We start from the raw sequence: 16493 nt of genomic DNA, 5'->3' as shown, positions 1-16493 counted from the left end.
TCTGCATAATACAAAGCACACAATGTTTTATCATACACACATACAACGTCCGGCTTCGCGTATCGTCAAATATATTACGGATTGAAAAAAATAATGGCATCTGTGAATTTTACTACTGCGTTGCGTAAATTTCAAAACTTGGACTGGCGTCACGTTAAAATTAATAAACGAATAATCAACCATTGTTTTTCTTTCCGTAGGTAAAAGTCTGTTCTTTAATAATGTATCAAGTTCACTTTAAACGCGAATTCGCATCGGATTACAGAGAATAGAATTGCATTCGTATCAAATATAAAATTACCAAGTCTATAATTATTGTAATTTTATAATTTTATATTAACCATATTTGGATACGTGCATATTTTAGTATTTTATTATACGTGCGTTTTCGACCCTTCAAACACCTTTTGTGTCACACGGGGCACGTAAAACTGTAAACGGAATTATATTCTGACACGAATTACTAATCAGAGTAGGCTCTCGCTGCTTTTCATGCTCCCGGAAATATACGACCTCGAAATGCACAACCTTGAAATGAAATCAATCCGTTATTGATTAATGCAAAATTAACATCTATAATTATGCATTCTACATGTCTAGTCCACATCTGGAAATGTTATTTAGCGTTCAAACCATTTCGCTGACACACATAATTAAGTAAATTTAATACCTCACGAGTTTTTGTGTTTTCCCCGAGGGTTTATTCCAAAGGCATTAAGGAATTATATGCGTGCGTTATTGTATTGCCAATGATGTGTAATTTTTAAACGACCTACACACTGGCCAATGTTTTTTTCATTTAAAATGCCTCAAAATTGCATATCATTGGTTTTAGACCTATTTGCGAGTTGTCGCTGTATAAATTGGCGAACAAATGTAAAATACAGTGAAATGCAGCAAAAATATTGTGGAAACTCACGGAGACGTGTGGTCCAGAACGACCGAACCGGAGACGTAGCGACGGCGATCGCTGCGACTTCCGGATCATCAGATGTTCCAACGGGATGCCGCCGAAGCCGTTGTCCAGCGCGTTGCGTTGCAGCAGCAGCAACCTGTACAGCTCGTGGATGTTCTCCGCGGGCACTTTCTCCGCCATTTCTTCTATCGATACAAACACAGACATTTATATGCGACTGCGACCTGCGTGGAGACCAATAATCGATGTCCCGTGACGGGAAACAGGGTTTAGCAGACACCCAGGGAGACTTTAACATAATTTTTTTCGTTTTACACGTATTGATGATCGCTATCGATACAATGCAGCGGACAAATCCTCTTACGAGACTTTGACGGAACGACTACTGTCAATATTCACGATTTCCGCACGGAGAGAATCTCCTTTTAAAATTCATCCTGAAAATCGTGTGATCGTGGGATAAACACAGTATTTCCAAGAATTTTATGAGAGTTTTCTGAAATTTTACCATACATTTTACCAGTAAAATGTATACTAAATATAGAGGAGAGTCCTTTCTATTATGAGATAGCAGGCTTTCAACACTCAAATTCAATCACAAATCTGTTTTCACAACAATTACACGATCTAACAATGAATTTTCCACTAAACGGATTCCGCTCCAAGGACAATAAATTCATGGTGGGATCAACCGACGACGTCTATTAATTTAACAGAAACCCCGCTATCCCATATTAAGATCCCATAATAGGAGACTTTCCTCTAATTACTAGTGTAATGTGTGGGAAAATTTCGAAAAACTCATAAAGTTCTTCAAAATGCCACGTTGTCCGACGATTGCACGATTTTCAGGATAAATTTGAAGAGAACATTCTCTGCGCGGGTATGCGAGCGAATCTACGAATAATGATCAAGCTTTTTTGCTCCTGCTAAAGCACCGACGAGCCATCGCCAGAAGCTTATATCTTGGGAATTAACGGCGCGCACAAACACACACACACATTTTGAAAGCGTTAACGGAGCTGTTATAACGTCAAGAAATATTCGATTGATATCCGTCAACTTACGACGCGGACGCAGAATCAATATCCTTCATTGCTGCTAAAGAGCGTCTGATCGCCTCGCGAGCCAAAGGCGCGGGCGCTTGTGCCTAAGGGCGTCTCTCGCGGTTACAGGTGCATCGCGTCTCGCTCTTGAGATAATGTAAATCAGGCGTCTAGTTTTACGGGAAAATAGAGAGCGAGAGCATGACGCTTTGCAAGTACGTCGGTTTTATGCGGCATTAAACCGCTTTACGATAAGTGGCGTTCTTCGTATGAGCGCGTAGGGTCATACGAATTGGTGGGCGTTTATACGGTTACTGTCGTACGTAACGCGCGTTATAACGATTATTCACTTTTATTCATCCGCATAGGTCGTCGCATAAAAAAATACAGAACAAAAAATACGTATATTCCATCGGCGATGGCGACGTTATCTGACGTGTCGTTTATCACACGCGTATACATACATTTGTACCTTGACGCGCGTGCTATTCAGAATTATTAACGCTTTTGGTATCGGTATCGCTATTTTTTTGTCAAAAAACAAAGACACAGGCATGTATACTGTATTTTTGCAAGATTTATAGATAGCAAATGTTACTCGGACGGTTTTTGAAAACTCAACTATTGGCAGTCGTAAAACGCTTGACGGGATTACGTTTCACGCGCGGGTAATAATGTTTTTCTTCACCGGTAATTTAACAACGGGTAAACAATATTTCACGACTACCTTCTTGTTTGCACGGGTAAAGTGCATTGAAAATTAATTGAGAAGAATTGTACTTTTATTAGAGGAAAGTCCCCCTACCGCGAGACAGGCTTCTAATACGAGATAGCAGGTTTGCAGCATCCAAATTCGATCGCAATCTTGTTTCGCGGCGATTACACAGTCTAACAACGAATTTTCCACTAAACACCCTGATAGAAAAATATTTAGAGAATTGGGTGACGAAATCTGGATTAAACTTGGAACGCTGGAATTGTGCGTACACTGTAAAAAAGTATGTAAAATTGCATACATAATAAGTGTAGCGATTACACTTTAATAACGGAAATGTATAAGTGTATGTACTTTTACAAAAAAGTTTTTTTCACTCTTTGTTGTGTAAATACTTGTTTACATATGATGAAAAATTACAAAAAATTTTAAAATTGACACGATCAAAAGCAAGCAGTTTACTTATTGCATAAGATAATAATTTTACTTACAAGGAGTAAATTTACTGACGTATGCAAATATACACCTTTAATAGATGGCCCTAATAATTACTGTAATAATTGTAACTTTACGTGTAATTTTTTTACAGTGTACATATTTCGTACAACATATGCAAAAATGGAGATCTTTCATCAAATATTGATAAATATTTGCACAATGTATTTCTAAACGGTATGTCAGCGAAACAGCTGCGTTTTGGCGAATCACCTTGGCGGAATATTTGCGCAATTAAATTGTCGCCGTGTTACGACGAGCTGCCGCTACGAGGCGTCTCGTACTCGTAAGTAAAATTCACGCGAGACGAGATCAAGGCAGGCCCAGCGGTAAACACGTCCCTAAATCATTTTTAAACATTTTTTACACGTAACTGGACCATGTTGCTTCTAAATGTCGAAATAACTGTGCACGATTTATCCCTAAATTGAGATTATCAATTTTTGGGCAAAAGAAATTTTATTCCTACAAATCCGCTGCGTTTTCGCGAATCACCAGGAAATTTTACAATGCAATCATTGTAAAATTTCCTCCTCTTGGATGGTGCAGTGATTACACAATGTTTGAGACATTTTCCTATCGTGGTAGCGCTCTCACTCCAGGGGCAATAAATTCATGGTGGAACCAACAGACGGTGCCTATTAATTTAGCAGAAACCCCGCTGTCTCATATTAGGAGCCTGCCTCGTAACAGATTTTCCTCTACGTATCGTTGCATGTTATCGATATAGTAACGAAAACATTGAACACTTTAAGAAGACGCTTGTTCTCAAGTCACAGGAGGGAATGAATTTACGGTGGAAGATGAGAGAAAACACGATTCGAAGCGGACGTTACGTATCTCTTTGAATTACTTCGAAAAAACGGTCTGATAAACCCCGCTGGTTTGCCAACAAAAAAAAGCGATTTTTATTGTACGGAATAGTACGTACTACATGTCGACCTTGTAGGAGCACAGACGATAGAATTTTCTCGCGTGTTTCGATATCCCACAAAGGCAAACGGGGAACCATTTTCCGATTGAATAGGCACCTTTCAACTCTATGAAAAACTTGCGTGGTAAAATTCGAGGACGTGCGATGATGTGAAACACGTTGGTGCGGGGATTTTGTTTTATTTCGAAACCGCAGCTCGTGCAATCGATCGGATAAACCTAGTTTCTTGCAACAACAAAAAAAATAAATAAATCGTAAAACACGGTAGAAATATTGCGACTGCGGTGTTCTGACCTTTACGACAAATGCGAATTACTTGCTCCGCGAGGAAAACAAAATCAAGGCAGCGTGGGTTTGAATACAGAGGCTGTCCGATGCACCTGTTGACTATCACACCGTGTCGCGTCGCCTTTTGCGCTATAATGCGGATTATGTTGTGTTAAATTTTACTGTATCTATGAAGCTAAATTGCTCGCTTCGCTAATAGCTTCCCCCAGCGCTCCCGCGCAGTTGCAGACGATTTGATAAATAATACATCGAGATTACGAGGACGTTCCGTCTCGGGAAGGAAGATTGATATCTCCGCGAGGAGAGAGAAAAAAAGAAGAGAGGACTGAAATGTGTACGAACTACGGCAAGTGGAGCTGACATCGGTGTTTGTGACGCTCGACTGAACGCTTTTGCGGTCTGCGGGAAGACCACGTACCGGAATTCGTTCGTGCGCGAGTGGATCGTATTGATGAAACGCTTATGGCGAAAAGACCCTAACGGATATAACTCGTCCGAAACATCGACGTTTCGACGAGGTTTCGACGAGGTCATTTTGGAACTGCCCGGAAAGCGCGAGAAAGAGCGGGCCCGTACGATAGAGCGCGACCCTCTAAGCCTTAGATTATTGAATGGTGGACTATTTGGCCGATCGCACGCGCGATTAGGAGCTACGATAAAAGTGTTACGTAGGACGATCAATATAATCGGATCGGATTTATGAAGTTCGTACCTTGCGGTGAAAAATATTACGTACTTAAGCCCTAATCATCCCGGATGCGTTTCGTATCGAGCGTCGCAATTATTCGCTCGTCGCGATGTAAAATTGTTAGCTAATGAAAGGGAATATTCGTCAACACCCACTCTGTATTTAAAAATGAGATTTAGTCAATACCTTAGCTTTCCCTAAATGTTAACGACGTTGCGTTCCTCTCACGTCGTCAGAGTTAATTAGACTCTCCGTTTCTCTTTATGAGACAGGGCTCGTTCGTTCTCCGAGGGCGTCAGTCAAATTTATTTTCGACCAAATCGGCTGAATTCATTTATTGATAACATCGGAAGTACTTGTCGGTAACATTTCACATTAATTTTTATTAATTTGCTGTTGAACTTTCGGTGACAAATTTAAGGCCGTGGAATAATTCCTTTCTATTTTATTTTATTATTTTTTCTCGTTAAGAAACAAACAGATTCCGGTGAATTCAAAATTTCACAAAAAGCTTTTCAATCCTGAATCGCTTAAAAAATATAATAACTTTGAAACTATTCATATAGTGTGTTTTATTTAAAAAGGGAATTTACCGTATACGGCATTCACGTGTGTTTTTTACCTGAAAGAGAATTTACTGTATACAGAGAGACCAGATAATTCGTTATTAAAGGTGCGAGTTGCGGACTATTCCGTTTGATATGTGTATCTCTTATATCTTACGCTAAACTAGGTAAATTATCCTACAGACACGTGATGATACCGATAATACACATAAATACAACATGGCGAAACCGCATATTAACGAGTGCAACGCGATGGACGGTTTAATTAGGCCTACAATTTTTCGCTACGGCTCTAGAAGCCGGCGGCTTCGCAAGCCGTCCTTCGCGATCATTAATTATTATAGTAGGAGACACGCTGGCGACAGTCTCGCGTTAATACGCGGCATTACCGGTAATGGAATACAAAACGTGTTATCATGCCAAGTAAGAGTGAAACTTTAATGAGACTTATGGCGCGAGGGGATAGATCGGAAAAAAAATGCGACTTTACGTCGAAAGAACGAGGGATGTTCGTTAAAATTCGTCAGAATGATGAGCCTCGAGCAAGCACTGCGCGAGGAGCTTGTCGTTATTGCTATTGCCTTAAAAAAGTACAAGAGTACACGAATCTTATTTCGGAGAATAGTAGAGGAAAGTCCCCTATTACGCGACAGGCTCCTAATATGAGACACCGGGGGTTCTGCTAAATTAATAGGCATCGCCTGTTGGTCCCACCGTGAATCTATTGCCCTTGGAGTGAAATTTTTTTTGTTTAGTGGAAAATTGATTGTTAGAAAATTGGACGGTGAAAACCTACTGTCTCGTATTAGAATCCTATCTCGTAATAGAGGACTTTCCCCATACGAGTCTAAAAATCATGCGTCACATTCGGCGCGGCACAAACGTGAATTAATGCGCCTCGATTCCGACTTTCCTGAAATTGGACTTAGTCCAGTCATTAAAAAAAAACCTAAATAACCGTTTGTTTGAAAGAAACTGAGAAGTGCGCACGATTATCCCGCGTATGCCGTCCTTTCGAGTAAGCGACGAACGACTTGTGGCACGAGAGAGTATGATTTATGGCAACTCACCTCCGTAATCCATGTAATTTTCAGTGGCGTTCACGAGGCCGACTATCACGACGAGAAGGACGAAAGCTGCGCAACGTTTGGCGTACATAGTGCTCTCCTCTGTCCTCTGCAATCAAGCGAACGATTCTACATGTGATTTAATTCCTCTGGTCGATCTTGGCCTAAACGATGCTTCGCTGCGAGCATGTACGGCCGAGAATGCGCATGTGCCGCGCGTGTTATCTAATCGGCTTGGCGAAGAGCATTGTTTTCCTCCTTTCTTCCCTTTTTCCCTTTTACGTTGCGACAATAAAAGATTGTCACGCCAGTACTTGATCGTTCGAAAAATAATAATAGCGAACAGCGCGCGGCGCGGCGCGACGCAACGCGACGCGACGGTAGTTTCGCCCACTAGAATTTGCGCTTCGTAGAAGCTTCCTAGCCCGCTGAAATATAGACCGTGCTTGTCGCTGATATAACTCCCCCATGCGACGTTTGGGCAACGCGAACGTTTGACGAGAATGAGGGAAGATAAATTCAAGACCGCTACGATAACAATTGAGCCAAGTATGAGCTTCGCTGTTGAATGACATCGCTGGCTCAAGAGACGTTACGTGGACGCAACGCGGCTCTTCGGGCGGTGTTACAATAATTTTATCATTCAAAATATTTCGCTGAATCATTTCCCCGTTGTCCGTTGCATAAAGAGCTGCCCGAGCGAGACGCATTCACGTGTTGCTCAGTGAATTTGTCTCTTATTATGCCAAGGTATGCGGGTCAACGTTGTTAACACTGCAAGCTTAAAGTTATTTTATCGTATTTATTTTAACGTTACCACGGCGGTTTGTTTATTCAGGTGCTCACAATGTCACTATTTTAGAACCTGACCTAAGCAGGTACCAGTATGATTCGTGTAATTATTCCCGGGGAAAAATGGAAGTATCTCATTACATCAATTATGTAATATCTAATTATATCCAATTTTAAAATCAACTGACTTCATAATTATGTTCTCTTAGGACATTTAATTATAGATGTGGTTAGGTCTCAATAGATAACGTCGAACGTTCAAGGAAAGTGTCAGATCTTCAGGGATCTGACACTTTTATTGAATATTCAATGTTATCTACTTATGTTCTCTTAGGACATTTAATTATAGATTTGGTTAGGTCTCAATGGATAACGTTGAACGTTTAAGAAAAGTGTCAGATCTTCAGGGATCTGACACTTTTATCGAACATTCAATGTTATTATCTATTGAGATCTAATTATGTTCTCTTAGGACATTTAATTATAGATGTGGTTAGATCTCAATAGATAACGTCGAACGTTCAAAGGAAAAATAGAAAAACCTCATTACATCTCTCAATCATGTAATATGTAATTATATCTCATAAGGTCCAACTCTAAAAATCATCAGATCCTCAGAGATTTGAGTGTTCGACATTATAGATTTAGTCAGATTTCAATAGACAACGTCGAACATTCAAATCTCTGAGGGTCTGATAGATTTTTAGAATTGGATCTCAAGAGATATAATTAGATATTACGCGATTGAGATATAAATAATGAGATTTTTTTCATTTGTTCCCGGGTTGTTGATTGTAAATCTTTTTCAATCTTTCGTCATTTTAATTGTTCGCCAACTTGATAAAATTCATGAGGCTCTCGTGTGATATACATAAATTCGAAGGAATAAAGGCGAAAGAGCCGTGACAGGATGTTAATGTCTGAATAACTCTTATGTTTAATTTATTGCGAAAAATATTACCTAAGCCAGGATTTGAACGTGGACCTTTCTCTCACTAGGTGGGCGTCTCGCCAATTCGACCACCGAGGTATTATAATATTTATCGCGATAAACAGTCTAACGTTGATTCTCGAATACCACATATCGTGACAGTATTCGAAACGAGAACTGCGCGCCGACGTAAATATTAAAAAACAGTACAATCACGTATCCCCATTATTAATTATTTGCATTTTCTATTAAATCGCGTATATTTTTACGTATCAAATTAACAGAAAAGAAATCAAAGTCGACAAATATCGCAAAAGTGTTACGATGCGTGATCCGTTAATTGAACTCCACTTTTAAACAATTACATATTTGACAACAAAGCAATTAGTACATACGTATGTATGGCGATCTCTCAATTTTTTTTTAATAAAAAGAAAATATGTTCAATCTCTGAATAAATTATTTAATACTCGCGGAAGTGGAAAATTACTTCAAGGTAGAAAAGGTAGAAAATTACTTCATTTATGGAAGAATTTGTCAAGTTTCATAACTGACATTACACTTTATAATTTTCTGATCAAAAGCTTGGGGAAAATTTTTCATCGTCAGCCTAGTGTCATTTTATCGACAAAATCTCTTAGCTCATTCGGGAGTGTGAGTTGTGAGGTGTGAGAACCCCTCGATTCTCAAAGGGCCACGTTATCGATATCGTCGAGGTCACTATATTAACGGGCTGTATTTCAATATCAGCATCTAACCAGCTTATTTACGTTATTATTTATGTCATGCGGCAGCTCAAGTGACAAGACAAGAAGCAGGAGGAAAAAGGGAACTATCAACACATCGACACCGCGCTCCCTGAATAATTCATTGAATTGTAATTAATTCTACTTAGGGGAACGGGTAGCGTCCGCGCCGCACCGTGGAGCGACGCGTATCGCGTTGCAGAATTAAGTGCGCGTACACGTGAGTTTTTGGCGCGACATTAAATTGGGTGACACGTCTCGCAAGTGTCGCGTGAAAGTGACATCTCGATATCGAATTATCATTCGCACGCAACTCGTCTACCACAATCCATCACTCGACTCACGATGGGTATCCGTGCAGGCATCTCCTGATCTCTGTTTCGAACGGTGTATTAATTTAGAGGCACCTGTATTAAAGGGCAGGAACGGCTACGAGGGCTCCGTCCACACCTGTGCCGGCGCGTAATATCCACCTTCGGCCGTGAAATTCAAACATAGACCTATTACACGCATCTGTAATCGCGCAATAAACGATCCGTTTCAAAACCGCACGACGATCCCTTCAACGTTTTGTTCCTGCCTTGCCGTGGAAAGGCGCCTTCTTCCACTTTCATCTTTAACGTTAATCGCGCGGCAGAAACGCACGTAAATACATTATTATGCTTTATTTACCGGGGATGAAAATTCCATTAACGCTAATATAACTTCCATTCCCTCGTCGCTGATGGGAGTTCGTTAAAAATTTTCAAAATATCAACATACGCAAACAATATTACAGCTCATCTAAAGAAGAAATTGCGCGTGAATTTCTCTGAACAGGAATATAGATTATATTGTAAATAAACGCAGCACCGAAACAATATTTTCCCTTTCTTTCCGTAAGCAGGAGAACCGCAGGAAAATAACATACATGTATATTATAATATACGTTTTACACATTCTGTATTATATTTGCGTATATATATATATATATATACATATATATATTATAAATTTCTCTTCTCTCTCTCCAGACAAATACAATGTTATTTGTTTCATCTAATTATATTTTAAAACATCTGTTCAATAATAAAATGTAAAATATCTAGTCAGTGCATTGTATTTAACCAAAAAAGAACGTTTGAAACACACAATCGAAAACGTATCCGTACACTGAAAAAAATTTCTGGTTGAATATGGACGAATCAGATAATTCCTTTAGGATTTACCAGAATTCCTGCAATCCTACAGAAATTCTGGTAAATCCTAAAGGAATTCTGGTAAATCCTAAAGGAATTATCTGATTCGTCCATATTCAACCAGAAATTTTTTTCAGTGTATAACAAATATAATAGACCAACGACTTGTTTTCTTCAAATTTAATTCGTTGTACAAAAAAAACAAATAGAGTCTTTCTCACATCGAGTGTCTCTGTTGCGAATAGATAAGTTGAAATTCCGTCCCGATGTGACTGGAGAGATACGAGTCGTTATTTACGTCATGACAGTTCCTGATTGTTGCCCATAGAACCCAAGTTATCGAACCCAATTCGATTCTACGTGCGCGAATTATAGCGTGTGATCCGTTGATTACTCACACCGCATTGACCAAGGTGTTTAATCGTTTACGCATGTTCGATGTTAAACGTACACGAAGACAATGCACGCCGATGCGTGATTGCCTTGAAATCCACTTTAGACGATGTATAACTCTCAGAATTTTGGATCGAGTTCAATTTACAGCCTCCTATATTGTATAACACAGAAAACGTGAAGAGCCGAAACACGGATATATGAAAATATCAACACACATGACATGTGAAATTATAAATGACACCTGTTTCCGATGCAATCCGATGCGACTGCGCGGAAAAAAAGAATATTCTTCTTATGAAAATATGTTTAGTTGTCAACGCGGAAAATCTTTAAATAAAATTACATTGCGTTAAAGGAAGGAAAACTTACTTAAATGAAGCTATTTTATGTAATTTAATCAAGAAAAATATATGCTTATTATTTAAGAATAATTTTCTTGAATGGAAAGGGAACGATATATTGGATAGAAAATTAAACATATTTTCAAATCGACGATTATAATATAATTATAACGATTTTATTATCCAAATAATTATATGTATTCCCAAAGTGACAATTATAGCATTGAAATAAGACTGTAATATTGTTGGAATGTAAGATCATTAAATGCATAAGAAGATTACAGACGGTTGCGTATATACAAAACAATGAACGCGTTAATTTGAGTATGCAAGAGTTGATCTGAGTTTACGTCACACAGAAAAGGAATAGCTGTGTGACGTAAACTGTTGCGCAAACAATCCTTAAATTTAATACAAGCATACGAAAATGCTTCGTCCCTCGTCATCGATCTCTTATATCCATTTCTACCGATGCAGATTAATTTTAATCTCGGCTTAACTTACTTCTCATCTTTTTTCTAGTTTCAAGGATTAGAAAAGGATGAAAAGTATGGTAAATCGGGATTAACGTAAATCTGCATTGGTGGGAATATATGGACATTGGCACAACAAGTTCAGCATGGTTGTTTCGGAAGGTTTCTAAACTTTCTGAGTGTAAACTACGATAAATTCGGAGACAATTTCTTCATCATCTCTAATGGCAGGCTATTTTCTTCAGAGCTGCCGAGTTATCGTTGAATTGCTTAGTAATTAAGCACTGCAATTTTCGTCGAGATACAATTTTCAAAAGGACAAGTTCGTACGAGAAACGAACCGTTTGAATGACAATATAATTCACAAATCTCCATTGCTAAAAACCGAATAGAAATATGTGTGTATGGTAAATATTTTCAAGCAAAACAATATCGTCCGACGAGCCTCGCCTGAACGTGATAAACTTCTGTTAACGAGCGAACCGTTCCGTCTCCTTTAAAGGTAAAAGACTAAATCATAATCTGAAAATTTCACAGCTTCATCACGCGGGCGGATAATAATAATGTGGAGGAATATTCCAGGAACATCCCGCATTTCTCAAGCTTGATTAACGGCAATTTACTCGTCGAGCTTTCTAGAGCAATAATTGCCCCATCCTTTTACTCGGTGCGTGCTTTTAAAGAACATAAATAATTTACGCATACCGTCGAGAAGATTGCAAAATTGTATTTTTTGCCCGCCGACTATTTCTGCCCGTGAACATTCTCCGCGTCACTTATACATCGACTTTTAACGTATTTACCTGCCAGCGTTCAAGGAAAATAACTGAATTTGTTGTGTAATCGATAACTGTATCAATAATTGAGCGAGAGACGCGCAGCGAGAAAAAGGAAATCGATTATTATAACTCCGTCGACGTCCAGTCTCCGCGTAACGACACCCGTATCTCTTGCGCTAATTAGTCATTAGTGAAACGTCTTAATAAAGGAACAGTGGCGAAAAGCACAGTTCGTTGCGCAATGATGGGACATTGTAACCGAGTATCGATTTTGGATAGCGCTCCTGTCCGTGGAATTACGTTTCAAAAGCTGCTTTTCAAGTGTCTCGAGAAATTTCCATTCCGCGCATTAAGCTACCTCGCGCGAGATTTTATTTCCCCACAGTTACTTATTGTCCCGTGAAATTTTCCAGCTGCTCAGTTATCAGTCCCAGGTGACTTTGATTATATCACGTGTACGCGTGTACACGTAGCAAAACGGGGCAATGTTAAGTTAAATGAATTTTGGTCGCACAATGGCACCGGTATTTAACGCAGTGGATGTATTGCACCCACACATTTCCAGTCGAGCAGTTTTGACAGAACGCGGACGAGCACTGCAGAGAGAGCTTTTGAGAAAAGCGGATTTAAAAATATGCAACTTGCCATTTACGAATGAATCGTATATCTCCAAGTTTACGTACGCGAGTACGCGCCGCATTAAATCTTTCCCGGTAAAATTTGTAATCTACATAATCGCACGACGGAAAGTAATAAGGCGTACGTCGAAATTAACATTTCGAGTAATTATGTGATAAAAAAGGCCGGCTTTAATATATATACGGCATAAAATGCAATACAAAATAGTATATGCAGAAAACCATCGTAATTTGTTGAAATGGTAAGAGCGCAATGTTAATGCAGATAACAAAGTTGGAAAGAATTTTGTATTTTGACCAAATATTTAAGATATTTCAGTTTTTCAAGATTTATTATTATGTATAAGTACACAGGGTATATTAATTTATTGAAATGGTAAGAGCGCAATGTTATTGCAGATAACAAAGTTAAGAAAAGTTTGTACCTAAAAAGATACTTCGGATATTTAAATTTTTCAAGATTCATGTCACGAGTGACATTTGATTGTGTGACAGGCACACGGAAAAAGCCACAGTACTTGATTTGATTAAACTCGATAATTAATTGCTTTCGCCCAAATTTATTTCCACATACAACACCCGAGAAAATGCGGTTAAGTCATTCTATTTAAAGCGCACACGAATCACGTTAAATAAACAATTACCGTTATTGTCATGATACACAACGGTGACATACATATAATGCGAAACTTTAATCATATAACACGAATCAGCAATAACCATTTATGTCATATTAAATATGTACCGCGTATAATATGCAATATGCAAGCTGAAAATAATTACAGATTTTTAATCAAACTGTTCTAAAATTTGTAAATACACCGGCATGTAAGCCCGTAGTATAATCCAGCTACAAAATATCAATCCTTCTTTGTCCTCCGTTTTATACCTTTGACCTACGCTAGTAATTTATCACCCATTACATCGCGATAAAAAAATAGCAATGACCGCGCCGCCGGATATTTTCAATGGATTACGTACATCATAATCGTAAAGACAGCGTGCTCAATTTTTATGAGAAACACAAAAAGCGTTTTTTGTTTAAATGTCCATTGATTGGATGTGTACGCGGTACAATTACGCATCTAAATTGTTTCAGCTGTTAGTTTCGCACAAAGATAAGAAAAAAGCCGCGGTAACGAGATAAAAATCGTATTTTTACCTGACATTTCGCTGCTAACATTTCTACTTTTTATCAATATGAAAAACTTTAACACCTTTACCATACTTATAGGATTTAAAATTTTTTATCTTTCATTTATAATAATCCACAGAATTTTATTTGCATGTTTTAAGATTAAATTAAATACCTACGTTGTTTGTACGAAATGCATAGTAATAACTAACAATCGTACAGTAAACTCTATCAAACTATCTCACATCTTTCAATACGTGTATAAATGTATACGTTTAATGCATATATTTTTATATCTTATAAAATTATTAAAAATTAAATTACACTGAAAAGTAAAAATTGAAATATAAATTGCTCCTCGAGCTTGAAATGATTATACGTCATCCAGTCATGTAGAAAAGCGATGCGATATTCAGAATGCGGTGTACAGTTTCTCCTAACAGTTTATCGTTACGACACACGTCGTTATTTTTCAGCTTGTCCAATGGGATTAAAATATATGCGAAACGCATGTACGTACACTAATTAATAAACATGAAAAATTGTGTTTTTTACACTCGACATTTTTTTCCGCCGAAAAATATAACCCCAAAATAAAGATTAATTAATCTACGAAAAATCAGTAGTTTGTTTTCAACTGTTTGCGATTGGCTGCATGTCATCATTTTAATTAACACGAAAATCGGATTTTAACACTAAATTAAATGCAATGACCAATACAACTTTTATAAAATCAAATAATTTGTAAATATCATGAAAGCAAAGACAAATGAGAAAGTAACATAAAACATGTCAAGAACATACGTTAAATCACTATTAGACTTTCTTTCACCGAATCTGGTTCGTCCAAATGTTCTTAAGTGATTTATAAGATTCAGAAAAGCTATTCGCGATCAGAATGAAAACCGAAAAGATCTAAGCCTACTTCAATATTTATAATTGGTGTTAGAATCGAATGCTGTTTGTGATTTTATGTGCCGTGTAATTAAAAAAACATATAAAAAATCAGAATGCAGAACATATATAAAATATATTTAAATATATATTTAAATGATATCAAAAATGTATATTAATATATAGAAAAATACACGATGGTAAAATTATAAATAAAAGTGTGTACTCTGAAATCTAATACGAATTATAGATTATTTGAGCGGGTTTTAAGAAATAAAAATATATTAGTTATGTGTTAAAATTGTGTTATAATTAAAATCACAAATGTTACGAGAAATGGCAAATAATGATCTGTTATTTATCACAATGAAATTATACAAAAGTAATATGGAAGATAATATGAAAACATCGACAGGTTGAAGCGTTACTCGTAACAATTCTTTTTAACAATCATCGATTTAAAAAATCGTTACGAGCAATTTTATTCCGTCGATGTGTTATACGCTTAAATTATTAACAGACAGACTGTGAGTACTATTATAATTGCGAAAATTATAATATTGCAATTATATAACGAAAGTTTACACTGAAAGATTCTAATAAAAGATTTGTAATTTCATTTGATACAAAATCGGAAAATATTAAGATATACTTTCTGGGTTTTCGTTCATATTTAAAACGCAAAACGTATGCTATTCAGTTCAGAATGAGTATATTTAACGATGAATCGAAAGGTGAAAATCGAGTTGATTGTGACACGATTTTATAGTATTTTCCAAACAAATTGCAGAAAGGCACATCTTTCGTAGAACACGGACGTGGAAATTGGCGAACGCACAGATGTAAGTCGAAAAAATATAGAGAGAGGAACGAAGAGGAGGGTAAGGAGCGCGATAGAGCGTGCAGAGTGCGCAAGAAACAAATCGTCGAACTCACCGGGTTTCGAATTCTTGAGCGTTAATTACGAAAATTATAATATTGCAATTATATAACGAAAGTTTACACTGAAAGATTCTAATAAAATATTTGTAATTTTATTTTATATAAAATCGTAAAATATTAAGATATATACTTTCTGGGTTTTTGTTCATAATTAAAACGCAAAACGTATGTTGTTCAGCTCAGGATGAGTATATTTAACGATGAATCGAAAGGTGAAAATCGAGTTGATTGTGACACGATTTTATAGTATTTTCCAAACAAATTGCAGAAAGGCACATCTTTCGTAGAACACGGACGTGGAAATTGGCGAACGCACAGATGTCAGTCGAAAAAATATAGAGAGAGGAACGAAGAGGAGGGTAAGGAGCGCGATAGAGCGTGCAGGGTGCGCAAGAAACAAATCGTCGAACTCACCGGGTTTCGAATTCTTGAGCGTTAGTCTCAGCTGACGAGAGACGAGCGGAGATTGAGTGGCTTGCACGTTACGGCGGTAATGATGCGAAGTGTGGCGATGCCGAGGGACCCTTTATATA

At 37.6% G+C, this 16493-nt stretch overlaps 1 protein-coding gene across 2 annotated transcripts in view; it reads right to left on the bottom strand.

Annotated features, from left to right (window-relative positions):
- LOC105569378 overlaps positions 1-16493 on the bottom strand; it is a 23741-nt gene extending 7248 nt beyond the window's left edge. The window contains exons 1-3 of one of the 2 annotated variants that reach the window (XM_012025802.1): positions 16375-16493; positions 6719-6824; positions 920-1101 (exon numbers count right to left, since the gene is read on the bottom strand). In XM_012025802.1, coding sequence (XP_011881192.1) covers positions 920-1101; positions 6719-6806 — 270 coding nt within the window. In that variant the 5' untranslated portion in view covers positions 6807-6824; positions 16375-16493. Of the gene's footprint in view, positions 1-919; positions 1102-6718; positions 6825-15954; positions 15972-16374 lie in introns of those variants that run through there. The other variant, XM_012025803.1, reaches the window with a different exon arrangement.

This window comes from Vollenhovia emeryi, unplaced genomic scaffold (genome assembly GCF_000949405.1).
Source record: "Vollenhovia emeryi isolate VEMERY1.0 unplaced genomic scaffold, V.emery_V1.0 DF939124.1, whole genome shotgun sequence".
Classification (NCBI taxonomy): domain Eukaryota; kingdom Metazoa; phylum Arthropoda; class Insecta; order Hymenoptera; family Formicidae; genus Vollenhovia; species Vollenhovia emeryi.
This window is presented reverse-complemented; position numbering and strand designations above follow the sequence as displayed.